The sequence below is a fragment of the Chiloscyllium punctatum genome, chromosome 9 (assembly GCF_047496795.1).
Source record: "Chiloscyllium punctatum isolate Juve2018m chromosome 9, sChiPun1.3, whole genome shotgun sequence".
Lineage (NCBI taxonomy): Eukaryota > Metazoa > Chordata > Chondrichthyes > Orectolobiformes > Hemiscylliidae > Chiloscyllium > Chiloscyllium punctatum.
In genome coordinates, this window is record NC_092747.1 from 47184613 (window position 1) to 47207517 (window position 22905).

The 22905-nt window shown below is 38.4% G+C and overlaps 2 protein-coding genes across 8 annotated transcripts in view; one reads left to right on the forward strand and one right to left on the reverse strand.

Annotated features, from left to right (window-relative positions):
• LOC140481364 (centrosomal P4.1-associated protein-like) overlaps window positions 1-17890 on the forward strand; it is an 81551-nt gene extending 63661 nt beyond the window's left edge. For all 7 annotated transcript variants that reach the window (XM_072577437.1, XM_072577440.1, XM_072577438.1 and 4 more), the window contains 6 exons: window positions 2047-2135; window positions 5950-6012; window positions 9133-9273; window positions 9665-9749; window positions 16578-16698; window positions 17482-17890. In XM_072577437.1, coding sequence (XP_072433538.1) covers window positions 2047-2135; window positions 5950-6012; window positions 9133-9273; window positions 9665-9749; window positions 16578-16698; window positions 17482-17683 — 701 coding nt within the window. In that variant the 3' untranslated portion in view covers window positions 17684-17890. The remainder of the gene's footprint in view (window positions 1-2046; window positions 2136-5949; window positions 6013-9132; window positions 9274-9664; window positions 9750-16577; window positions 16699-17481) is intronic.
• Window positions 17891-22362: 4472 nt separating this feature from the next.
• The window catches only part of rnf17 (ring finger protein 17), a 202071-nt gene continuing 201528 nt past the window's right edge, over window positions 22363-22905 (reverse strand). Inside the window, exon 39 of the mRNA XM_072576645.1 lies at window positions 22363-22826. The gene's annotated coding sequence lies outside the window, so the exon portion shown is untranslated. The remainder of the gene's footprint in view (window positions 22827-22905) is intronic.

Below are 22905 nucleotides of genomic sequence, written 5' to 3' on the forward strand. Positions count from 1 at the left end.
AAACCTGCTCACTAACCTTTAGTTTGGGTTCTGCCAGGGCCACTCAGCTCCTGACCTCAATATAGCCTTGGTCCAAACAGGGTCGAAAGACCTGAATACCAGGGATTAGATGAGAATAACTGCTCTTGCCATCAAGGGAGATGCCAACCAAGTATGGCGTCCTGGGTCCTAGCAAAATCAGAATCAAGGAAGACTTTTGACTGATTGGAGTCATACCTACACAAAAGATGATGGTTGTGGTTACTGGAGGTCAAACATCTCAAACCTAGGACATCACTGCAGGGTTCCTCAGATTAGTGTCCTAGGCTAAAACATATTCAGTTGTAATGATCTTCCCTCCATCATAAGGTCAGATTAGGCATGTTTGCTGATGATTGTGAGGTGTTCAACACAATTTCTCACTCCTCAAATACTGAAAACATTTGTATCCACATGCTATAAGACCTGGGAAAATCCAGACTTGGCCTGTCAAGTAGCAAGTGACATTTGTGCCACAGAAGTGTCAGGCTATGATCATCCTAAACAGAATGAGTCTAACAATATCCCTTTCACATTAAATTGCATTACCATTGCTAAACCAACCACTGTCAACGTCCTGAGGCTTGCCATTCACCAAAAACTGAACTGGACTTTCAAAGTTTGGGAGAAGATTTGTAGCTCGGGTGCTCGTTGTTGTGGTTCTGTTCGCCGAGCTGGGAATTTGTCTTGCAAACGTTTCGTCCCCTGTCTAGGTGACATCCTCAGTGTTTGGGAGCCTCCTGTGAAGCGCTTCTGTGCTGTTTCCTCTGGCATTTATAGTGACCTGTCTCTGCTGCTTCCGGTTGTCTGTTCGAGCTGTCCGCTGTAGTGGCCGGTATATTGGGTCCAGGTCAATGTGTTTGTTGATAGAGTCTGTGGATGAGTGCCATGCCTCTAGGAATTCCCTGGCTGTTCTCTGTTTGGCTTGCCCTATAATGGTAGTGTTGTCCCAGTCGAATTCATGTTGCTTGTCGTCTGTGTGTGTGGCTACATTTCAGAAATCAGTCTGGTAAACCTTCTCTGCGCTCCCTGTGTAGAAAAAAACATTCTGCCTCAGATAAGGAGACCAAAGCTGCATACATTACTCCAGGTCTCATCAAGGCACTGTTTAATTGCAGCAAGACGTCTCTGCTCCTGTACTTGAATCTGATCTGTTTTTACCCTTGTTATAGTGCTGTATGAGATTAACGGAGATGGACAGGGTGAATAGAAAGCCGCTGTTCACCTTAATTGAAGAGTCAGCAACAAGAGGGTGTAATTTTCAAGTGAAAGGCAGGTGGTTTAGAGGGGATTTGAGGAAAGGTTTTCTCACCCAGAGGGTGATAAGGGTCTGGAATGCACTGCCTGGGAGGGAGTTGAGGCGAGAAATCTCAGAACCTTTTAAAAAGTACTTTGACGAGCAAACGAAAGAGATGGTTGTTGATTTAAGGAGGGCATGGAGCAACCACTCTTTGCTGGACATCGATGGCTCCCCCATGGAGATCGTGAAGAGCAATTTCTTGGCATCCACCTGTCGGAGAAACTCACCTGTCCCTCAACACCAGCTCCGTAGCCAAGAAAACCCAGCAGTGTCTTTACTTTCTGTGTAGGTTGAGGAAAGCCCATCTCGCACCCCGCCCCCAACGTGCCTATTGTCTTGTCATGGCTTACTGTGCTGTATGGGTGTTTTGCACATTTCTGATGCACTTTATGCTGCTCTATGACTGTACTCTCGTGTAATTTGTGTTATTATGTAGTATCTTGGTCCTGGAGGAATGCTGTCTCGTTTTCACAGTATCAATTGCATCTGTTAGAAATGACAAATAAAGCTACCCTTGACTTGGTATCATATCATTAAAGACTGTGTGCTTAGTTAGGAAAAGTGGGACTAGTGTTGATGGTATTATGTTTTTGACAGTACAGACCTGATGGGCCAAAGAACCTCTTCTGTCTGTGTGACATTTTTCAATTCAGTAATGTTGACAAGTACATTGGCACAACCAAAGTTGATCAGCATAATTGTTTTTATTTTTTCCGGTTCTGTTTCAGTGACATCTTCTGCAACAGATAGTATGATGCAGTCAGAGCTCTCTCAAAACTTTCCAAACTCTGATGGAGTTTCAGAACCAGCTGGATCTGTAAGTCTTCTGTGATGAAATACATAATAGTAGAAAAATTGAGAATATAGTTTAAACCTAAAAAGTTTAAAGCATTAAGATGCTACTATTACATTTTAGATTGTGACAATGAAAAGTAGGTTTCCTGTTTAACTTTGTATTGTTATGACCTCAGCTGATGTTAATACTGGGGGAAAGTGAGGACTGCAGATGTTGGAGATCAGAATTGAGAGTGGGGTTACTGGAAAAGCACAGCAGGTCAGACAACATCCGAGGAGCAAGAGAATCAATGTTTCGGGCAAGAGCCCTTCATCAGGAATGAGGCTTATGAGTCGAGGGGGTGGAGAGATAAATGAGAGGGGGGGTGGTGGGGCTGGGGGAAATGTAGCTGAGAGTGTGATAGGTAGATGAAGGTAGGGGTAATGGTGATAGGTCACAGAGAAGGGTGGAGTGGATAAAATCATGCTTGATCCTAATTTTTATTTAGTTTTAGTTTAATGTAACAACCTTTTACTTAAACAAAACAATATAGGGCGGGAGAATTGGGTTAGCAATGAAGGAGAAATTTATAAGTTTTATTTCAAAAAGCTATCATCGATGTAGCAGTTCGAAAGCTTTCAAAAACACAGAGCAAAATAATATTCCATCCATTCACCAACAACATTGCTATACAGTTACTCAAATAAAGAGGCATTTCCTTTCCTGCCCAACTTATAGGTTTGACTTAACTGCTTTTACCTCCACTCTTGTCCTCCGAGTTTGTGAAGTCCTAGCATCACTGCGTTCTGAGACTTTCTCAGGTTTAAATAACCAATGCAGATCTCTCTCCTGGTGTTAGAGGTTTTCACAAACTGAAACCTTTAAACTCAGAACTTCTTCAATTAATGGCTTTGAACAAATTCCCTTTTCTAGCACAAGTTATTTTTGCAACTGACCTCAGTTAGGTCTCCTTTGAACTGAGTTTAGAACGTTTAATTTTTAAAAAAATATTGATCACACTAGCTTGTGCTAAGCTAATGGCTTCATTTATTTCTTACCTTATCATAAAATCTACAATATAAACACTCCCAAGAGGCCTTCAGTCACCTGCACTATAGTTAAGTATTGTTAAAATCCAATTGCTGAGAAAATGATATTTATGTATAACTCGTATACCTTTCATCACAGTATTTTCTGGCTGGGCACACCCAATGATCTATTAATTTTAAACAGAGTGCAATTGACCTTTCAGGTCCAGAATGCTTTTAAATTTTCAATCCTTATTTTGTCATGGGCAGCTATGAGGGTACTGTAATTGTCCCTCGTGTCCAAGGCTATGCCAAGTGAATGATAAAAAATTGCAGCATGCTGCAGTGCAGAGAGACCTGGGTATCCTTGTGCATGAATCACAGAGAGTTGGTCTGCAGGTGCAACAGGTAATTAAGAAGGCAAATGGAATTTTGCCCATCATTGCTAAAGGGATTGAGTTTAAAAGCAGGGAGGTTATGTTGCAGTTGTATATGCTGCACAATTTTGGTCTCCTTGGAAAAAGATATACTGGCACTAGAAGGAGTGTAGAGGAGGTTCACTAGATTGATTCCGGAGTTGAGGGGTTGGCTTGTGAGGAGATTCTGAGTAGACTGCGATTATATTTGTTGGAATTTCGAAGAACAAGAGAGGGGGCATCTTAAAGAAACATATAAAATTATGAAGGGAATAGCTAAGACAGAAGTAGAGAATGGTTCCACTTCTGGGTGAAACTAGGACAAGAGGACACAGCCTCAAAATTAGGGGGAGCAGATTTAGGTCCGAATTGAGAAGGAACCTCATCACTCAAAAGATTGTGAATCTGTGGAATTTTGTGCCCAGTGAAGTAGTTGAGGCTTCCTCATTGAAGGTTTTTAAAGCTAACATAGATAACTTGTTGAACAGTAAAGGAATTAAGGGTTATGGTGAGAGAAGTCCATAAGACATAGTAGTGGAAGTAAGGCCATTCGGCCCATCGAGTCCACTCCGCCATTCAATCATGGCTGCTGGGCACTTCAACTCCACTTACCCGCATTCTCCCCGTAGCCCTTAATTCCCCGAGACAACAAGAATCTATCAATCTCTGCCTTGAAGACATTTAGCGTCCCGGCCTCCACTGCACTCTGCGGCAATGAATTCCACAGGCCCACCACTCTCTGGCTGAAGAAATGTCTCCGCATTTCTGTTCTGAATTTACCCCCTCTAACTCTAAGGCTGTGTCCACGGGTCCTAGTCTCCTCACCTAACGGAAACAATTTACTAGCATCCACCCTTTCCAAGCCATGTATTATCTTGTACGTCTCTATTAAGTCTCCCCTTAATCTTCTAAACTCAAATGAATACAATCCCAAGATCCTCAGCCATTCCTCATATGTTAGACCTACCATTCCAGGGATCATCCGTGTGAATCTCCGCTGGACACGTTCCAGTGCCAGTATGTCCTTCCTGAGGTGTGGGGACCAAAACTGGACACAGTACTCCAAATGGGGCCTAACCAGAGCTTTATAAAGTCTCAGTAGCACAATGGTGTTTTTATATTCCAACCCTCTTGAGATAAGTGACAACATCGCATTCGCTTTCTTAATCACAGACTCAACCTGCATGTTGACCTTTAGAGAATCCTCGACTAGCACTCCCAGATCCCTTTGTACTTTGGCTTTACGAATTTTCTCACCGTTTAGAAAGTAGTCTGTGCTTTTATTCTTTTTGCCAAAGTGCAAGACCTCGCATTTGTTCACATTGAATTCCATCAGCCATTTCCTGGACCACTCTCCTAAACTGTCTAGATCCTTCTGCAGCCTCCCCACTTCCTCAGTACTACCTGCCTTCCACCTATCTTCGTATCATCGGCAAACTTCACTAGAATGCCCCCAGTCCCTTCATCCAGATCATTAATATATAATGCAAACAGCTGTGGCCCCAACACTGAACCCTGCGGGACACCGCTCGTCACCGGCTGCCTTTCTGAAAAAGAACCTTTTATCCCAACTCTCTGTCTTCTGTCAGACAGCCAATCCTCAATCCATCCAAGTAGCTCACCTCGAATGAGAGAATGGGTAAGAAACCATGAAAAGATCAACCATGATCTTATTGAATGGCCAAATGGGCTCGAAGGGCCAGATGGCCTACTTCTGCTCCTATTTCTTATGTTCTCAACCTAACCATTCCCTCTTGACATTCAATGGCATTACTATCACTGAATTCCTCCAATGGGCTTACCATTGACCAGGAACAGCACTGAACTAGCCATGTAAATATTGTTGTGACAAGAACAGTTCATAGGTTAGCATTCTTAAAGTAGAGAAGTTCAGAGTCATGTAGAATAGGTTCTTGTATTGGAAGATATTATTAATGAAGAAAATACATTTGGTGGGAAGTATGAAGGTTAGTCAGGAAACTAGGTTGTTGAATAGAGTTGGATTCTGAGCACATCTGATTTTAGAAAAGGTGTGTAAACAAAGCTTTTATAATGTAAAATTTATAATGTGAAAATTGCAGTTACTTCTTACTAAGGAAAATTACTGACAAGCTGAAAATAGCCCTGGTTTAATTATCCTTTGTTTTCAGATAAATGGTAACTTGAAGATTCCTTTTGATCTTGACTGTTCTGTAATATGCTATGGGAGATCAACCTGTATTTGACACCTTTGTTTTAATAAATTGCTTAAAATATAAAAGTCTGTTAAAAGTTAATTAGAAATTTCAGTAAGAGTAAACACAGGCATTTACAATGGAGTTATGTTGTCATTCAGAACTGACATTAGTGTCTTGGATTTAAGGGTACAAGTTGAAGGAAACTATTAATTCCTTTTCTGAATTTCTAAACCAGACTCTTGAACCTAATGCAACTGAGGATGAAATTCAAGAAGTGATTAAGTATCCAGATGGAAAGGTGAGAGAGTGTTTTTGTATATACTGAATATTGTTGACATCTTGTAAATTTTACATTTAAATAACTTTTTACCATTGTTATAGTACCTCCTTTCCCAACAAAGCAAGTCATGCATTAAGAGCAACTTTCCAACTCCCTGTTGAATGAGAATGAGAGTTGGACTTTCAAAAGCTATTGAGAAGTGAGTTACAGCTTTTGAAATGCAGCTCTGCTGAAGACTTTTAATTAGCTGAACAAAATGAAGAACCAATTAACTTGTCTGCAGGAAAATTTGAATTCTTTATCTTTATGGGCTTTTACCTTATGAGGAGAAGAGGAAGTTGATAACTGGAGAAATTAGTATGAGATTAGTGTTGGCAACAATAGAAAGTGAAACGTAAGGAAAGTAAATGCCAGTGTGAAAAGGACTGGATGGGTGCATGAAATCAGAAACTGGACAGAGGAATGAATGACATCAACACATAACTGCAATGAATGGAGACAAATATCTATGGCCCTTTGTGAATTATGATTAGTAATAAATGGATGGAAGAAAAATTCCTGTACCAGAAGGACGGATTGCACCTAAATTGGAAGGGGACTAATATACTGGCAGAGAGATTTGCTAGAGCTGCTGGGGAGGATTTAAACTACTAAGGTGGGGGAGTGGGACCCAGAGAGATAGTGAGGAAAGAGATCAATCTGAGACTGGTACAGTTGAGAATAGAAGAGAGTCAAACAGTCAGGGCAGGCAGGGACAGGGTAGGACTAATAAATTAAACTGGATTTATTTCAATGGAAGGGGCCTAACAGGGAAGGCAGATGAACTCAGGACGTGAATAGGAACATGGGACAGGGATATCATAGCAATTACAGAAATGTGGCTCAGGGATGGGCAGGACTGGCAGCTTAATGTTCCAGGATACAAATGTTACAGGAAGGATAGAAAGGGAGGCAAGAGGGGAGGGGGAGTGGCGTTTTTGATAAGGGATAGCGTTACGGCTGTGCTAAGGAGGGATATTCCCAGAAATACATCCAGGGAAGTTATTTGGATGGAACTGAGAAATAAGAGAAAGGGATGATCACCTTATTGGGATTGTATTATAGACCCCCTAATAGTTAGAGCGAAATTGTGAAACAAACATGTCAGGAGATCTCAGCTATTTATAGGAATATTAGGGTGGTTATGGTAGGGGATTTTAACTTTCCAAACATAGACTGGGACTGCCATAGTGTTAAGGGTTTAGATGGAGAGGAATTTAAGTGTGTACAAGAAAATTTTCTGATTCAGTATGTGGATGTACCTACTAGAGAAGGTGCAAAACTTGACGTACTGTTGGGAAATAAGGCAGGGCAGGTGTCTGAGGTGTCAGTGGGGGAGCACTTTGGGCCCAGCGACCATAATTCTATTAGATTTAAAATAATGATGGAAAAGGATAGACCAGATCTAAAAGTTGAAGTTCTAAATTGGAGAAAGGCCAATTTTGACAGTATTAGGCAAGAACTTTAGAAAGCTGATTGGAGGCAGATGTTCACAGGTGAAAGGATGGCTGGAAAATGGGAAGCCTTCAGAAATGAGATAATGAGAATCCAGAGAAGGTATATTCCTGTTAGGGTGAAAGGGAAGGCTAGTAGGTATAGGGAATGCTGGATGACTAAAGAAATTGGGAGTTTGGTTAAGAAAAAGAAGAAAGCATATGTAATGTACAGACGAGATAGATCGAGTGAATCCTTAGAAGAGTATAAAGCAAGTAGGAGTATACTAAAGAGAGAAATCAGGAGGGCAAAAAGGGGACATGAGATAGCAACAACCAGAAAAACGAATGACATTTACAAAATACCATGTAAGGTCTAATAAACACTACATCGGACAGACAGTCATGAAACTAGCCACCGGGATACACAAACACCAACTAGCCACCAAAAGATATGACCCACTATCAGTAGTATCCTTGCATACAGACGAAGAAGGACACCACTTCGACTGGGACAACACATCCATCCTAGGACAGGCTAAACAAAGAACGGATGGGAATTCCTGGAGGCCTGGCATGCAAACCAGAAACATCAACAAACACATCAATTTGGAGCTCATTTACCAACTTCTGAGAAAAGGAACTGGAAGTGATATCACTCACCTTAACAGACCAAGATACACAAATAGAAAGCAGAACAGAATACCAGCGCTCCACCGGAGGCTCACTGATGATGTTACCTAGCATGATGAAGAAACATCTGAAAACAAATCTGCCAGCTCAGTGAGCAAATTTACAATGTAAGCAGTTGTTCTGGATGTAGGTTTGCTCGCTGAGCTGGAAGGTTCATTTCCAAACGTTTTGTCACCCTACAAAACCCTATCTACCACCCCCTGAGAAAAAGAACAGGAAATGGTGTCACCACAGGAAATGATATCACCAACCCAAAGAAACCCAAACATATAAATAGAGAGCAGGAATTATCAACGGTGCTTCACCTGGAGGCCCACTGAAGATGTTACCTAGTATGGTGATGAAACGTCTGGAAATAAACCTTCCAGCTCAGCAAGCAAACCTACATCCAGAACCTCAACCTCAGCTACAAATCTTCTCAAAATTCGCTAATAAGCTGTTGTTGAATTAAATGTGTTTCCACTCTAAGAATTGATGCAGTAGGTGCAGAAATAATTAGTTAATCTCTCTCATTTTCCCTATTCCATGAAAAGATATCTTGTCATTTGGTTATCAGGCTATGTACACAAACTAACTGTATGTTGAATCAGTAGAAATACCTATGTGTTTACACATCATTAGTCTGAAGCCCAAAGGTGTCGTAACTTTCACCATTCTTGGTTTTGACGCATTTTAGGTCATCTGTTACCAGGTTAACAAGTCTTCTGTTGTGCAAGATTTTATGAAAACATGAGGGTTGAATTTAACTATTGTAAACCCCCATCCCTTAAAGGGAGCACTAAGTATGTGTAGAATTGTTTTCCTTTTACAATTTACTGAATTTTGCCATCCAAATTACAAGCTCCTCGGACATACTATAGGTTTAGAAAATATGCTAAATTATTTTAACCTCTTCTCTATACGTTTTATTAGCCTGTTTATTTCCTGAGTTTTCTACCAAATCTCTTATATTTAAGAATAATTTCTTTTGTAGGTTGAACAAGTGTTGAAAAATGGACGTCACATAATTATTTTTTGTAATGGTACCCGAAAAGAAATTAGTGCAGATGGGAAAACTACTAGAGTGACCTTCTTCAATGGGGATGTAAAACAGACAACGTCTGACCAAACGGTGGTAAGCAATAAATCACTTTTTAAAGAACATTTAAACATTTTAAGAAAAGCTTAAATCTGGAGAGCTTCCATTAAAATTTAAGAATGCCAGAAGACTATAAAAATCTGATTGTTTATTTGAATTCTGCACTATTTTGTCTACAAGCTACGAAGCCTTTTTTGATTCACTTGCTCTTCCTTCCCAGATTCTTGCATATTTATTATTTGTCTGGTAATTACTATGTTCACTTTTAATATAATTTATGGACTCAACGTCAAAGGCTTGTGACAGAATTCCACATCATCATTCTCTGATGATATGTTTTCCTAACCTGCCATTTGATTCTTTCTGTGATTACTTGAAACTTGTGCTCTTTATGTTTTTAAAGGAAAGTTGCTATTTATTTCAACAGATATACTTCTATGCAGATGCACAGACAACACACACAACCTATCCTGACGGTCTAGAAGTTTTGCAGTTCCCAAATAATCAGATGGGTATGAAAAGTATTAATCTTTTAGGCTTTCAATGTTTATATAAGATACAATACTAAGGCATTCTGTAATGGAAGCCTGCTCACAAAGTATCTATTTTGATAGTGGATTGCCAATGTTTCTATTAAGAAACATTTTACAAATTTGTAATTTGATTTTACAAATTTGTAATTTATGTAATTGACCAATGTTATATGTGCTAATTACTTAAAATGTATAGAAATGCAGTAAGCACACTGTGTCGACTGTAATAAGTTATTAGAATCTCCTGCTCCCATTTTGATAAAGATAGACAATCTACTTGTATTGCTATGTTAATCATGTAGGACAAATTCCTAGGAAACAAATTAAATCAGTCGACCAACTTGAATCTGGGAGAAATGTCCTGCATCTTCAGTTATTGGCTCAATTAGAGTTTGAGAAAGCCTTCACTTTTTTTTGCTCACCATCATTAACTCTGAAATTATGTTCATGTCCATGGGGTTAGATGAACAAAGGAGTTGTTCAAAGGACAAAGGAACAAAGGACAGTATAATCAAGGCCACAAGCAGATCAGCCACGATCTTATAGAACGGTGGAGCAGGCATGATGGCCAAAAATCTACACCTCCTATTTCTTATTTTAGGGTACGTCAAGTCCAGTTTGAGCTGACAAGTGGCAAGTAATATTGTGCCAGGCAATGACCAGGTCCAACAAAACCGAATCTTACCATCCTTTGACATTCACTGGTATGACCATCACTGAAGCTCTCAGTATCAACATCTGAGAGTTACAATTGACCAGAAATCGAACTGGACCAACTATATCAATACTGTAGCTGCAAAGGTTTATTAGAACATAAGAGAAGCAGGATGGGAGAGAATTCAGCTCCTTAAGCCTACCCCACTATTCAACAAGTCTATGACTGATCTACCACAGGTCTCAACTTCTCTTTTATTCCAGCTCAGCTTGTTGTCAACTTTGATATTTCAAAAATAAATCTACCTCCTCTTTAAATACTTCCAGTAATCTAGTCTCCATAACACACTTAGGTAGAGAATTCCAGACATTCTGGGAGAAGCTGCTTTGCTTCTCAATTTTAAACAAGACTCCTAATTCACGATTCCCCCATGCGTGGAAACACTGTCAGTATCTACCTTGCCTACCCCTGAGAATCTTGTATGCTTCAATAATATCATTCTCATGGTTAAAGGTCAAACATGGTTTAGCTATTTTTGACTGGTCACTCCTTCATCCCAGGAATCTACCTAGTGAATCCCTTTGAACAGTGTACAATGCCAATATAAAACCAAAACTGTACACAGCACCAGAGGTGCAATCTAACTGCCCTGTAAGAGTTGTAAAATGTCTTCCCTGTGTTTAAACTCCAAACTCTCACAAATACCAAACTCCATTTGCTTTCTTAATTACTTGTCGTATCTGTGTGCTAACATTTTGTGTTTTGTGCAGTTATGGACCAGGCCAGACTCACTCAAAACATTTTAAGCAAGTAGCCAGACCCTAACTTTGCCAGTTGTTTTAAGCAGGTATAACACAGATATTCCAGGAAAGATGCAGCTGGTCAGATCACTTAGTTTTAAGCAAAACAGAATTTATTTACAAGATTACTGAATGAAACACAAACAAAAGAGAACAGAATACTGAATAACTTAACCTATCTGAAAACCCAACAGATTATATTAATGATGCTGTTCCCATTTCTTGCAACAATCCCCATAAACAGCCCATGGCACAAAAGGTAAAATCAAACAGCGAGTCTTACAGGAAAAAAGTCAGAGTGAGATAGTACCACTATGGAACTGCTTCTTTGGGTCCAGCAGCTTCAAAACTGCCTGACTTTCAGTTAACAGCCAGACTGTCAAAAACCAGAGAAAAGCTGAGCTGAGAGAACTGGCCAGTCCCCTTTCATTGTACAATTTTTTTTAAACTTGAAAGCTTTTTGCCTGAGGCAGTATCTATTAGCTATAATCAAACTGGCCCTAAAAACCATCCAAACCCAGAGTTTTCTGAATCTGTGACCTTGTGATAAAAAAACTCGAGGATAGCATCATAACCTTGTTAAAGGAGCAACATTGTCACCGTGCGCAAAAACACCCAGATCCCACTGCACTGCATTTTTTGGGTCTCTTTTAATGTAAACAGTCTGCCTTTTGATTTTTCCCACCAAAATGTATGACATTAGAAACAAAATCCGAACTTTGAAGGGTCATCAGACCCAAAGCATTAACTCTGCTTTCTCTCCAATGGTGCTGCCTCACCTGAGTTTTTCTAGCATTTCCAATTTTGTTTCAGATTTGTTTAGTGCATGACATTTCACTTTCCTACATTAAACTCCATCCACTAGGTTTTTGCCCAGTCAACCTTTCTAGATTCTCCTTATCTCCTCGTTACATGTTCTCCCACCTATTTTTGTCTCATCATCAAATCTGCAAATATTGTGCTTTGCCCCCTTCTCTATCTCATTAATATTGGTAGTAAATTATTACAGTCCAAGGATTGATCCATGTAACCCTAGTTTTACCTCTACAATCTGAAAAAGACATTAATCCCAATTCAATCTTCTGCATTGCTCAATCCATGCTAACATTATCTCCAATATTGTGAGGTCCTATCTTGCACAATAATCTTTTAAAACCATAAGACATAGGAATGGAAGTAAGGCCATTCGGCCCATCGAGTCCACTCCGCCATTCAATCATGGCTGATGCGCATTTCAGCTCCACTTGCCAGCACTCTCCCCGTAGCCCTTAATTCCTCTAGACAACAAGAACCTATCAATCTCGGATAGAATTAGAACATGGCACCTTACACTATATCCTCTAGGAATCCAAATGTACCTGATCTACCTATCTCCTTTATTTCCACAGTTTGTGATAACCTCAAAGAACTCTTGCAAATTTGTCAAATATAATGTTCCTCTTTCAAAATCTTATTTTTTAACCAGTCAGCATGGATTCATAAAGGGGAAATCTTGCCTAATGAATTTATTAGAATTCTTTGAGGGGTTCATGAGCAGTTTGGACAACGAGTTGAGATATACTTGGATTTATAAAAGGTGTTCAGTAAGGAATTACACACAAAGCTACTTAATAGGTGCTAGGGTTAGTATTTTAGCATGGATAGAGGATTGGCCACTTAATAGAAGACTAGAGCCGAGATAAAAGGGGCATTTACACAGAGCAACTTGTAACTTGAATGCCACAGGGAGCAGCAGTGGGCCACAATTATTTACTTGGATAAGGGAAGTGAATGTATTATTTCCAAGTTTGGGTTGTGCAAAAATCAGAACGCAAGTGGTGAAGATGAAACCGTATGTAGAAGGATTTAGACAAGTTAAGCAAGTGGGCAAAAACTTGGGAAATAGAATATAATGTGGGTAAAAATTAGGTTATACACAATGGCATAAAGAATAGAGGAGCTGAATATTGTTTAAATGAAGAAAGCTGCAGAGTATAGGGATTTGGAATTCCTCAAACATAAATCTCACAGTGCTAGAACATAAGTTCCAGAGGTAATAAATATGGCAAATGGCATTGTTGACCATTATTTCAAAAGGAGGGAGTATAAAAATTGTGTCACAGCACACTTAGAATTCTGTGAACAGTTTCAGTCACCTTATCTGAGGAACAGCGGAAGCAATCTAGAGAAGGTTCACTAATTTCATCCTAGGTATGGAGGGATTTTGTTGCAAGTAGGTAGGCCTGTTCTCATTGAAGATTAGAAGATTGAGAGATGTTCTTATTAAAGCATGTAGGCATCTTAAATCTGTTGGAGTAGATGCTGGCAATGTGCTGGATCCGCTGCTTTTCATCATTTATATAAATGATTTGGATGTGAATATTAAGAGGTTAGTAAGTGTGCAGATGACACCAAAATAGGTGATTTAGTAGAAAATAAAGATTATCTCAGTACAACAGGACCTTAATAAAATGAGCTAATAGGCTGAGGGATGGCACTTGGAGCTTAGATAAATGTGAAGTGTAAGGCAAATCAGGGCAGGACTTACACAGTTAATAGAAGGGCCCAACAAATTGAACTTGAAGTCATAAGTAGACAGGGTGGTGAAGAAGGCTTTTGGCTTTATTAAATCGTGAGAGGTATGGATAGGGAGAAAAGTTCAAAGTCTTTTTCCAAGGGTGGAGTCGTCCAAAGTAGAGATCGTAGGTTTAAGGGCAGAGCAGAAAGTTTAAAAAGGACCTGAGTGGTAATTTCTTCACACAGATGATGGTGCGTGTATGGAGCTGCCAGAGGAAATGGTGAAGGCAGGTACAATTAGAACATTTAAAAGGCATCTGGATTGATATGAATAGGAAGAGTTTAAAAGGATATGGGTCAAATGCTGGCAAATGGGACTAGGTCAGATTGGCGTATCTGGTCAGTGCAGCCAAGTTGGACTGAAGGATCTGTTTCCATGTTGTACGATTCTATTACTTTAAGTTGCTTCTGTTTGTGGGAGTGTCTTGAACGAGAGGGCATTATCTCAGAGTAAGGAGTCACCACTTAAAACATAGGTTAGAGAAATTTTTTTCTGAAGGTCATGAATCTGTGGAATTATTTTACAGTAAAAGGCTGTAGAGACAGGATCATTGACGTAAACAGAGTTATAATAGATAAGTGAATTGAGGGTTAAGGGGCTGAAGGCAGGAGAGTGGAAATGAGGATCATCAGATCATACATAATCTCATTGAATGACAGCTGATGCGATGGACTGAGTTGCTGACTTCTGCTCCCATGTCTTGTGATCTTTTACCGGTGAAACTAATATAGAGAGTAAAGATGAATTATCAGGGATTTATGCCCAATATGTGACCCATAATTTTGGTTGTCCAATTTTGCACAAACATACCTACCAGTCTACATTTTTAAAATTTTCAACCATTTTGTTATGTTAAGTGCTTTCCTCCTTTCATCTCCTTACAGGCATGTTCCACTTGAATGCAGTTTAGTGGTAAATAGGTCACTGATATCACTATCGTATTCAATAGCAACTCCACTTTTAACAAAACTTGCATTCAAACAGAACCATTTAGCATGAGAAAGCTTCAAGATACCTCATAGAAGCATAAACCAAGCCAGTGTGAAAGAGATTAGATGGAGTAACCAAAGATTTAGAGACAGGTCTTAAGAGGTTTGAAATGAGAATAGGAAAATGTCAAATTCCTAAGATTAATGCAGAAGGAGGAATGGGGATGAAGAGGAGATCAGCATTAGTGGCACACATAGGTCTAGAAGAATCATATGGATGGAGTCAATTATTAAAAATAGAGGGGTAAGAGCATCAAGGGAATTTTGAAACCGGATTCAAATTTTAAATTGGAGATGTTGGAAAACTGCAACCAGTGCGAGTCAGAGAATGGTTATGACAGCTGAGTAGGAACTAGGATAAGATGTAGTCAGAATTTGAGATGAGTTTAAGATTTCATTTGTCTAGAAGTGACAAAATTTATGGTTGAGGATTGAGTTCGGTAATATTACGTTAGCTGAAATATACTTTCTTTCTGAGTTAAGGTTGGGTTCTCAGTACAGAGTCAAATAAGACACACATTGCCAAATGGTCACAAAAGCAAGCTTCAGCATTCCATCACTTTGATGTCCTGCTACAACAGTAAACTTAGCAGCCATTTGTTGGTCCAAACTTTATAAAGGCTAAAATATGTATGTTAGGAATCTGTTTTCTTTGTAAAAGCTACCAGCGTTGCTGTCAATTTAGTGGCTACTTATCCATGAGCATTATTGCACATGGTTGATTGGAAAATTCCCCCTTAATGTGAGAAAACTAGTTGCAAATTTCTGTCCTACTGTCATAACATTTATCCTCATTATATATGAATGAGCAGCTTTTATTTTCATTTTGAGGGTCTGAGTTGTAAAACTGGGCTGTGACTTCTTTCACTGGAGCATAGGAAGTTGACGATGATAGAGGTTTATAAAATCATGAAGGACATAAATAAGGTGAAAAGTAAAGGGTCTCTTCTCTAGGGTCAGTAAGTTCAAAAGTATGGAAAATATTTTTAAGATGAGGAGAAAGGGCAGGAGGGACAACTTTTTTTAGTGGTTTATGTGTGGAATGAGTGGTGGATGGAGGAACAGTTGCAACTTTTAAAAGACATTTGGACAGGTATGTGAACTGGCAAAGTTTGGAGGGATATGCACCAAATGCAGGTAAATCGAACAAGTTTAGTTTGAGAACATGATTAGCATGGACTAATTAGACCAGAGGATCTGTTTCCTATATGACACTGTGGCAATTGAAGATAATTTAAACATTGCTTGAGAGCAGAATCCGTTGCATCATCTGCTGCTAACCGACACTGTTTCACCCAACTGTGTCTTAGTGAGCAGCCCAAATGGGATTTTTTTTTAAGGACACTACTGACCTGCATTCATAATTTATGCAGTTCTCACCAATATTGGTAATTCCACTGCAAACTATTGTTTATTTTGCTGCATGAACCTCTTGAATGTTACTTTAAATATCATTTTTAGTAATTTCTGCACAATATTTTGATTTTCTGATTCAAGTTATTTAGAACATTTTCAGCATGATAATATTTTAAATAGACTGTAGATTTTACATTTTCTGTATCAATTTGATCACAGCCAGAGATTTATGGGCTAGAAAATGTATTTCCAGTCAAAGGCAGATTCTGGAATGGATGAAAATCTGTCAGTTTGTGTTTGTTATCAAAATGCCACAAATAGCTTATGGATTGTTTTGTAATTGGGAAATGGTGTAGAGCAAGTTTCATTTTCAACATAAAACATTATTTTCATTGCTAAATTTTGCAATGGATTAGATAATTTTATTCAAATACGTGTTATTAAATCCAGAGAAACATTACCCAGATGGGAAAAAGGAGATCACTTTTCCAGACCAGACCATTAAATACTTGTTCACAGATGGTCATGAAGAATGTGTGTTTCCAGATGGCACGATAATACGTTTGCAAGTGTAAGTAACCACCAACAGTAATTTGTTCAGCAACGTGCGCCATACGATTCTCCTATTCAGTACTTAAACTTTTGACTGCCTCACTAGAAAGTTTATCAGAACTGAAACAAAGAGGAAGCAACAACTTAATCAACAATGAAAAGGGTGCTGATTGGTTGGCATGGAGATGCAACAGGATATCACAACAGCTACATGCCCTTTTATGCACAATTAACCTTTGAATTTTAAGGCAGAGGAAATTAATTATTTTGCCTACCATCAGTCAGAACATCCTGCCTCAAAAGCCACTGGAAACAGGATAACTAACTAAATTGACTCCTGGTCAAGCGATATTAGAAATTTTTACTTTCAACATAGTTTTCAAATCCCACCATGGCTTCATTCTCCCAAAATTTAGGTCATAATGATGATGCCTACCCTCATACTTCTAGCCTCTTGCTCAACTGATTGTAATGGTGACACTGCCTTCAACTACCATAAGAGGTTTAGAATTATTTCCAAAAATGTTTATGCCTCTCCACCCTACTTTGTGATCCTTAAAACACACCATCAAACAAGTTTTGGCTATCACTATCAAGTTCCTGTGAAGTATCTTATGTTTTATGTTAAACGAATAAGCAATTTACCAAGTATCTGTAAAGTGTCTTTATGGGATGTTACTGTGCCATATTTCTAGATAACATCTTTGTAATCATAGACATTATGCTGTAATCAAGTAGTTTGAGATGTCCTTTAGTTATCAATAAAAAAGTCATAAAATTTAAGTTTGTTCCTTCAATGCAGGGATGGTAACAAGATTATTGAATTTAACAATGGACAAAGAGAAATACACACATCGAGCTACAAAAGACGGGAATACCCTGACGGAACTGTTAAAACAGTGTATCTAAATGGTCAACAGGAAACGAAGTACAGCTCAGGAAGAATAAGAATCAAAGACAAGGAAGGCCATATAATCATGGACAGTAAACCCCAGTTATTCTAAGTCTTAAAACTATTGTTTGAACCCTCTATTTACACAATCTAACTGTACTGTAGCTTTCATATGCTAGTATATTATTTTCTTTATGTAAATACTTGAATATTAGAACTGTGGAAAAAGTGTGATGTGCAAGTTTGAATGTTTATAAAATTGAAGTGCAATGTATAGTGTATGTTCATCAATCTTTGAATTAAATCAACTGCATTTGATAAAGTGAACTAAATAATTTGAATTGTGTTAAACTACACATTTCTATATAGGCAATTCTTTTTAATTTAAAGGCCTGTTTTTCTACATAAAAAGAATTATGTTTTATAAATCCACAAAAAAATTCTAAGTGGAACCTCCTCCTCCAACTGGCTGTTGCCTGATCAGTTTAGAATGCATTGCCAGAGACCACAAGAAGTAGGACAGCCTGATCAGTCTTACCAAGAAGAGTAAGAACACTGGATATTAACATTGTGTATTACAATGCTGCACTCTGTAGTGAAATTTGCAACATCTGCCTTCAACCCAATCAATCCATTGGGATGTTGACTGAAAGGACAGACTAAAGTTTTAAAGGTGTTTATTAATTCTGTATTTAGAAGTAGCAGATGCAAAAGTAAAAGTGAGTCCTGAGTAAAAAAACAATATGTTGAGGCAGTTTGATTTTCATCTTTGGAATTGTTTAAAAAAAATGAACAGAATATTTCAGTTATCAGTATTATCATCTTTCTCAGTATATACTGCAGGCCTGATTTGAAGAATCGTTGGATTGCTAAACTCTTTGAAGCTGCTGTCCTGGCTCTGGCAGTGAATTAATCAGTCTTGATTTCTAAGCGTTTAAAGACTAAATGTTTTAAGTACTTCCACAGTATTGGTATACAACATGACAAGATCAAAATTCATTGAGAGTTGTACCTGTTGCTTTAATCTCAAAACAGGAACTCGATTTTTCCCCCAAATTGCAAAAAACTGCTTTGTTAACACATCTTGCACTACCTAACACTCATCATTTGATGTCCTTGAATGACCTTATAACCACGCAAATCTCATTTTTCAGCAATCCCAGATGCTGATAGAATGGCTCTGTGGAACTGTATCAGGAATTGTATCACCATATTTCCTCCTTTTAATCTTACGTTATTAAATGTACATCTACAAAAGGATACAAAATCAACTGATTTTGTAGTCATTAGAAATCATTGATTTCTAGAAATCATACCTTTCAAATGACTCTCCACATCAGATTTTATAAAGATCACCACTACAGTACCTCTAAATTCAAACATCAGCTTGTATGTTTACTATTCAGCGCACAAACAATGCTCTGAACTTTAGCATTTAATAATGAAATATGACAGCTACAGCTTTGTACGTAAGGCAAATATTCTTTATGATGACTTGTTTTCAAAAGACAGTGCTGCATTTAAAAACTAAATCATCCTAATTGCTCAAAGACTGATTACATAGTTTTCCTATCAATTGTTTCAGTGTAGCTTGTGACCCTGAAAATAAAAATGAACACTATGCCTCCTGGATTGCAAAAACATGAAATTATGTAAATTTCAATTCTACCACCTTGTAAACATCCAAAAGAAAGTGGTTTGAGTCAGCCACTACTTTAAAAAAAAATGACTGCACAACGACACCAACTGGATTGACTGTTAGAATGGTTATTTCTGTGATACAATGTTCATTTCAGAAGAACTCGCTACACACAGAATACATTGCATCAGATTGTTTGTTTTGGATACCTTTGGAGGTAATAAAGATATTAGGTTTTATTGGCATTGATGAGTGAATTACACCATCAATGTGCACATTATATTGTGATATACATTATCAAATGCTAAAACAATGCTAATGCCCTTCTGACATTCATACCAAGACAGATTTAACTGTCACTCTTAAAAATCTCACTAGTATTGAAAAAAAATGTAAATATAAATTGCCATGACAAATTTCAAGTATTGAAATTGTATTGGATAACACTGCTATGGATTTTGAAGGTTATATAATGATGTGCTTTACCAACCATTTAAAATCTGAATTTATCTGCTCGACTCACTTGACTGGTTAGAAATTTGCATCGCCTTATATGGTGCATCACCCTTCCCAAACTCTTTTGCTCTGGTTTTGATCCTCAGACATCTTATGTCTGGAACCCAACCACTGCACTACAAAATCTCCCATTTTGGCTTTTGGAAAATTAGTTTATAGAGTATAGAGATGTACAGCACAGAAACAGACCCTTCGGTCCAACCCAATCTAGTCCCACCTGGCCCATATCCCTCCAAACCCTTCCTATTCATATACCCATCCAAATGCCTCTTAAAATGTTGCAATTGTACCAGCCTCCACCACAGCCTCTGGTAGCTCATTCCATATACGTACCACCCTCTGTGTGAAAAAGGTTGCCCCTGAGGTCTCTTTTATATCTTTCTCCTCTCACCTTAAACCTATGCCCTCTAGTTCTGGACTCCCTGACCCCAGGGAAAAGACATCTATTTATCCTATCCATGCCCCTCATAATTTTGTAAACCTCTATAAGGTCACCCCTCAGCCTCCGACACTCCAGGGAAAACAGCCTCAGCCTGTTCAGCCTCTCCCTGTAGCTCAGATCCTCCGACCCTGGCAACATCCTTGTAAATCTTTTCTGAACCCTTTCAAGTTTCACAACATCTTTCCGATAGGAAGGAGACCAGAATTGCACATAATATCCCAACAGTGGCCTAACCAATGTCCTGTACAGCCGCAACATGACCTCCCAACTCCTGTACTCAATACTCTGCCCAATAAAAGAAAGCATATCAAATGCCTTCTTCACTATCCTATCTACCTATGACTCCACTTTCAAGGAGCTATGAGCCTGCACCAACTAGCTTAACAATTAAATAAAATAGGTGCTTAAATCAACTTTTAACTTCTACTGCATTGATCACATCTCTTTTTCATTTTCAACTCAATACATTTCAGAACCTTCAAAACCAATTGCGTTTTGAAGTGTAGGCGCAAATTACTGCAGGATTTGAAGTGTTGTCACTTGTAACGCAAGAGCACTTGATAGTATTATTTTGACAAACGGCAAAGTGTCTTCCGAGGTCCCAGTCCTTAAATACTAAAAAGAACCGCAGATGCTAAAAAACTGAAGCGAAAACAAACTGCAACAGAAACTCAGCAGGTCTGGCAGGATCCGTGGAAAGAAGGCAGAATTAATTAGATTACTTACGTGTGGAAACAGGCCTTCGGCCCAACAAGTCCATACCGACCCACTGAAGAGCAACCCACCCCTGCACCTAACACTACGGGCAATTTAGCATGGCCAATTCACCTAAACTGCACATCTGTGGACTGTGGGAGGAAACCGGAGCACCCGGAGGAAAACCACGCAGACACGGGGAGAATGTGCAAACTCCACACAGTCAGTCGCCTGAGACGGGAATTGAACCTGGGTCTCTGGTGCTGTGAGGCAGCAGTGCTAACCATTGTGCCGCCCACAATTGACAGTCCAGTGCCCCTTCTTCACAACTGATGATAGGTAAGAAAGCTTGGTCTTTTCCACAGGGTAGTGGAGTCCAAGACCTGACAGCATAGGTTTAAGATAAGGAGGGAAAGATATGAAAGTGACCAGAGGAGAAACTTTTTCACACCCATGGTGGTATGAACATGAAATGAGGTGCCACATGGAATTCATTGTTTGTGGGTCCATTTGCTGACCGACAACACATTTCCTACATTAGTGACTATATTATTAAAATATTTGATTGCAAAACATTCTGCATATAGGTCAGAACAGAAATCTATAGATCATTTCAAAAAGATTAAAATATATTGGAAGTGATCAGCCTTTGATTTCTTAAAGAAAAACCTTACATATTTTTAACAATGATTTGAAAATGTGGCAAACTGAATAGCGTTGTTCTCCAGGTATAAACATTTTTACACTACCTCAAGCTTTAAATATCTTTCCTTGACTTTGTTTCACATTCATTTTTCCTTTAATGCACCCATTTGTTTTCTTCTTGAACTGTGCTTGGTTTTGAAGTGACTCAAGTCTTTATTTTTGTTCGCGACAGTTGACCGGTTTAAATTTTTGGTCAATTATCATACCCCCTGGACTATAACTGATATAAACATGCAGCATGAGAATTGTGCTGGGACATACAATGTGTTGGCCCAAATTTTGAAGTTGGTTTTAAATCTGTTTCTTGACGGCTAATTACAGTAATGTACAGTAAGCTAGAAGATGGAGAATTTAAAGGCATCAAAAAGAGAAGAGAGTGTGACTGATCATAGTATGGTCATTAGTCAGCACAAGCCAAACTACATTATGGCAAGTATCATTTCTCCTTTCCAACCATAGCTGAAAAACCACCTGGAATACAACAGCATGCCACAGGAGTGATGGGCCTCAAAATGGACAAGTATAAAACTCAACAAATTGAGAGAACAGCATTTCTTAGAAACATAAGGCGAGTTTGGTTACAAATAATGTAACAAATTAATATTTTTGATTTCCTATCAAAAATGGCAAATTTCTGCATCGAGCAAAAAAGAAATAAGTTAGTGTTGATTTACCTTAATAAATTTACCATAAGAAATATCTTGATACATTTTTCTAATTCTTAAGAATTTACTTGGGTGATCATCCCAAACCATTGCTTGAATAAATAGGAAAATGGTAGCATGCCACTGGAAACACACCAGAAAATAACTTTATTGAAAATATAAACATTTACTTCAAACAATAAACAATATTTATGAATATACAGAAATTTGACAACTCTGCCATCAAATCAGAATTATTTACCATAATTGGTATTCTTGATACTTGTTCAACAAAACAATAACATGGTGCTGTTAGACTATTGAGCAAATTGGCAAAACAAAAAACTTAGAAATAATGTCAATTTTTTTTTGCAGTTGAACCATCATGAACTTAGCCATTAAACAAATATAGATGAGCATCACATCAATGTTTTAAGTAAAATAAAACAATGCTAAACAGTATTCAGTCAAGAAAACTTGAACACAAGAGCTTTATACACCTTCAAACTCTAGTACAGCAAAAATTTGCAGTAAAAGATACAAGAAAAATGCAACGGCAATATTTTGTAGAATCTTGTGTGGTTTGAAGGTTCTCCAACATCTTGCTGATACCCTGTTTATAAAGAAATGATAAAATAAAATATTTTCCTCCTATATATACTCAATGTATTTAAATTATGGAATTAGGTTCT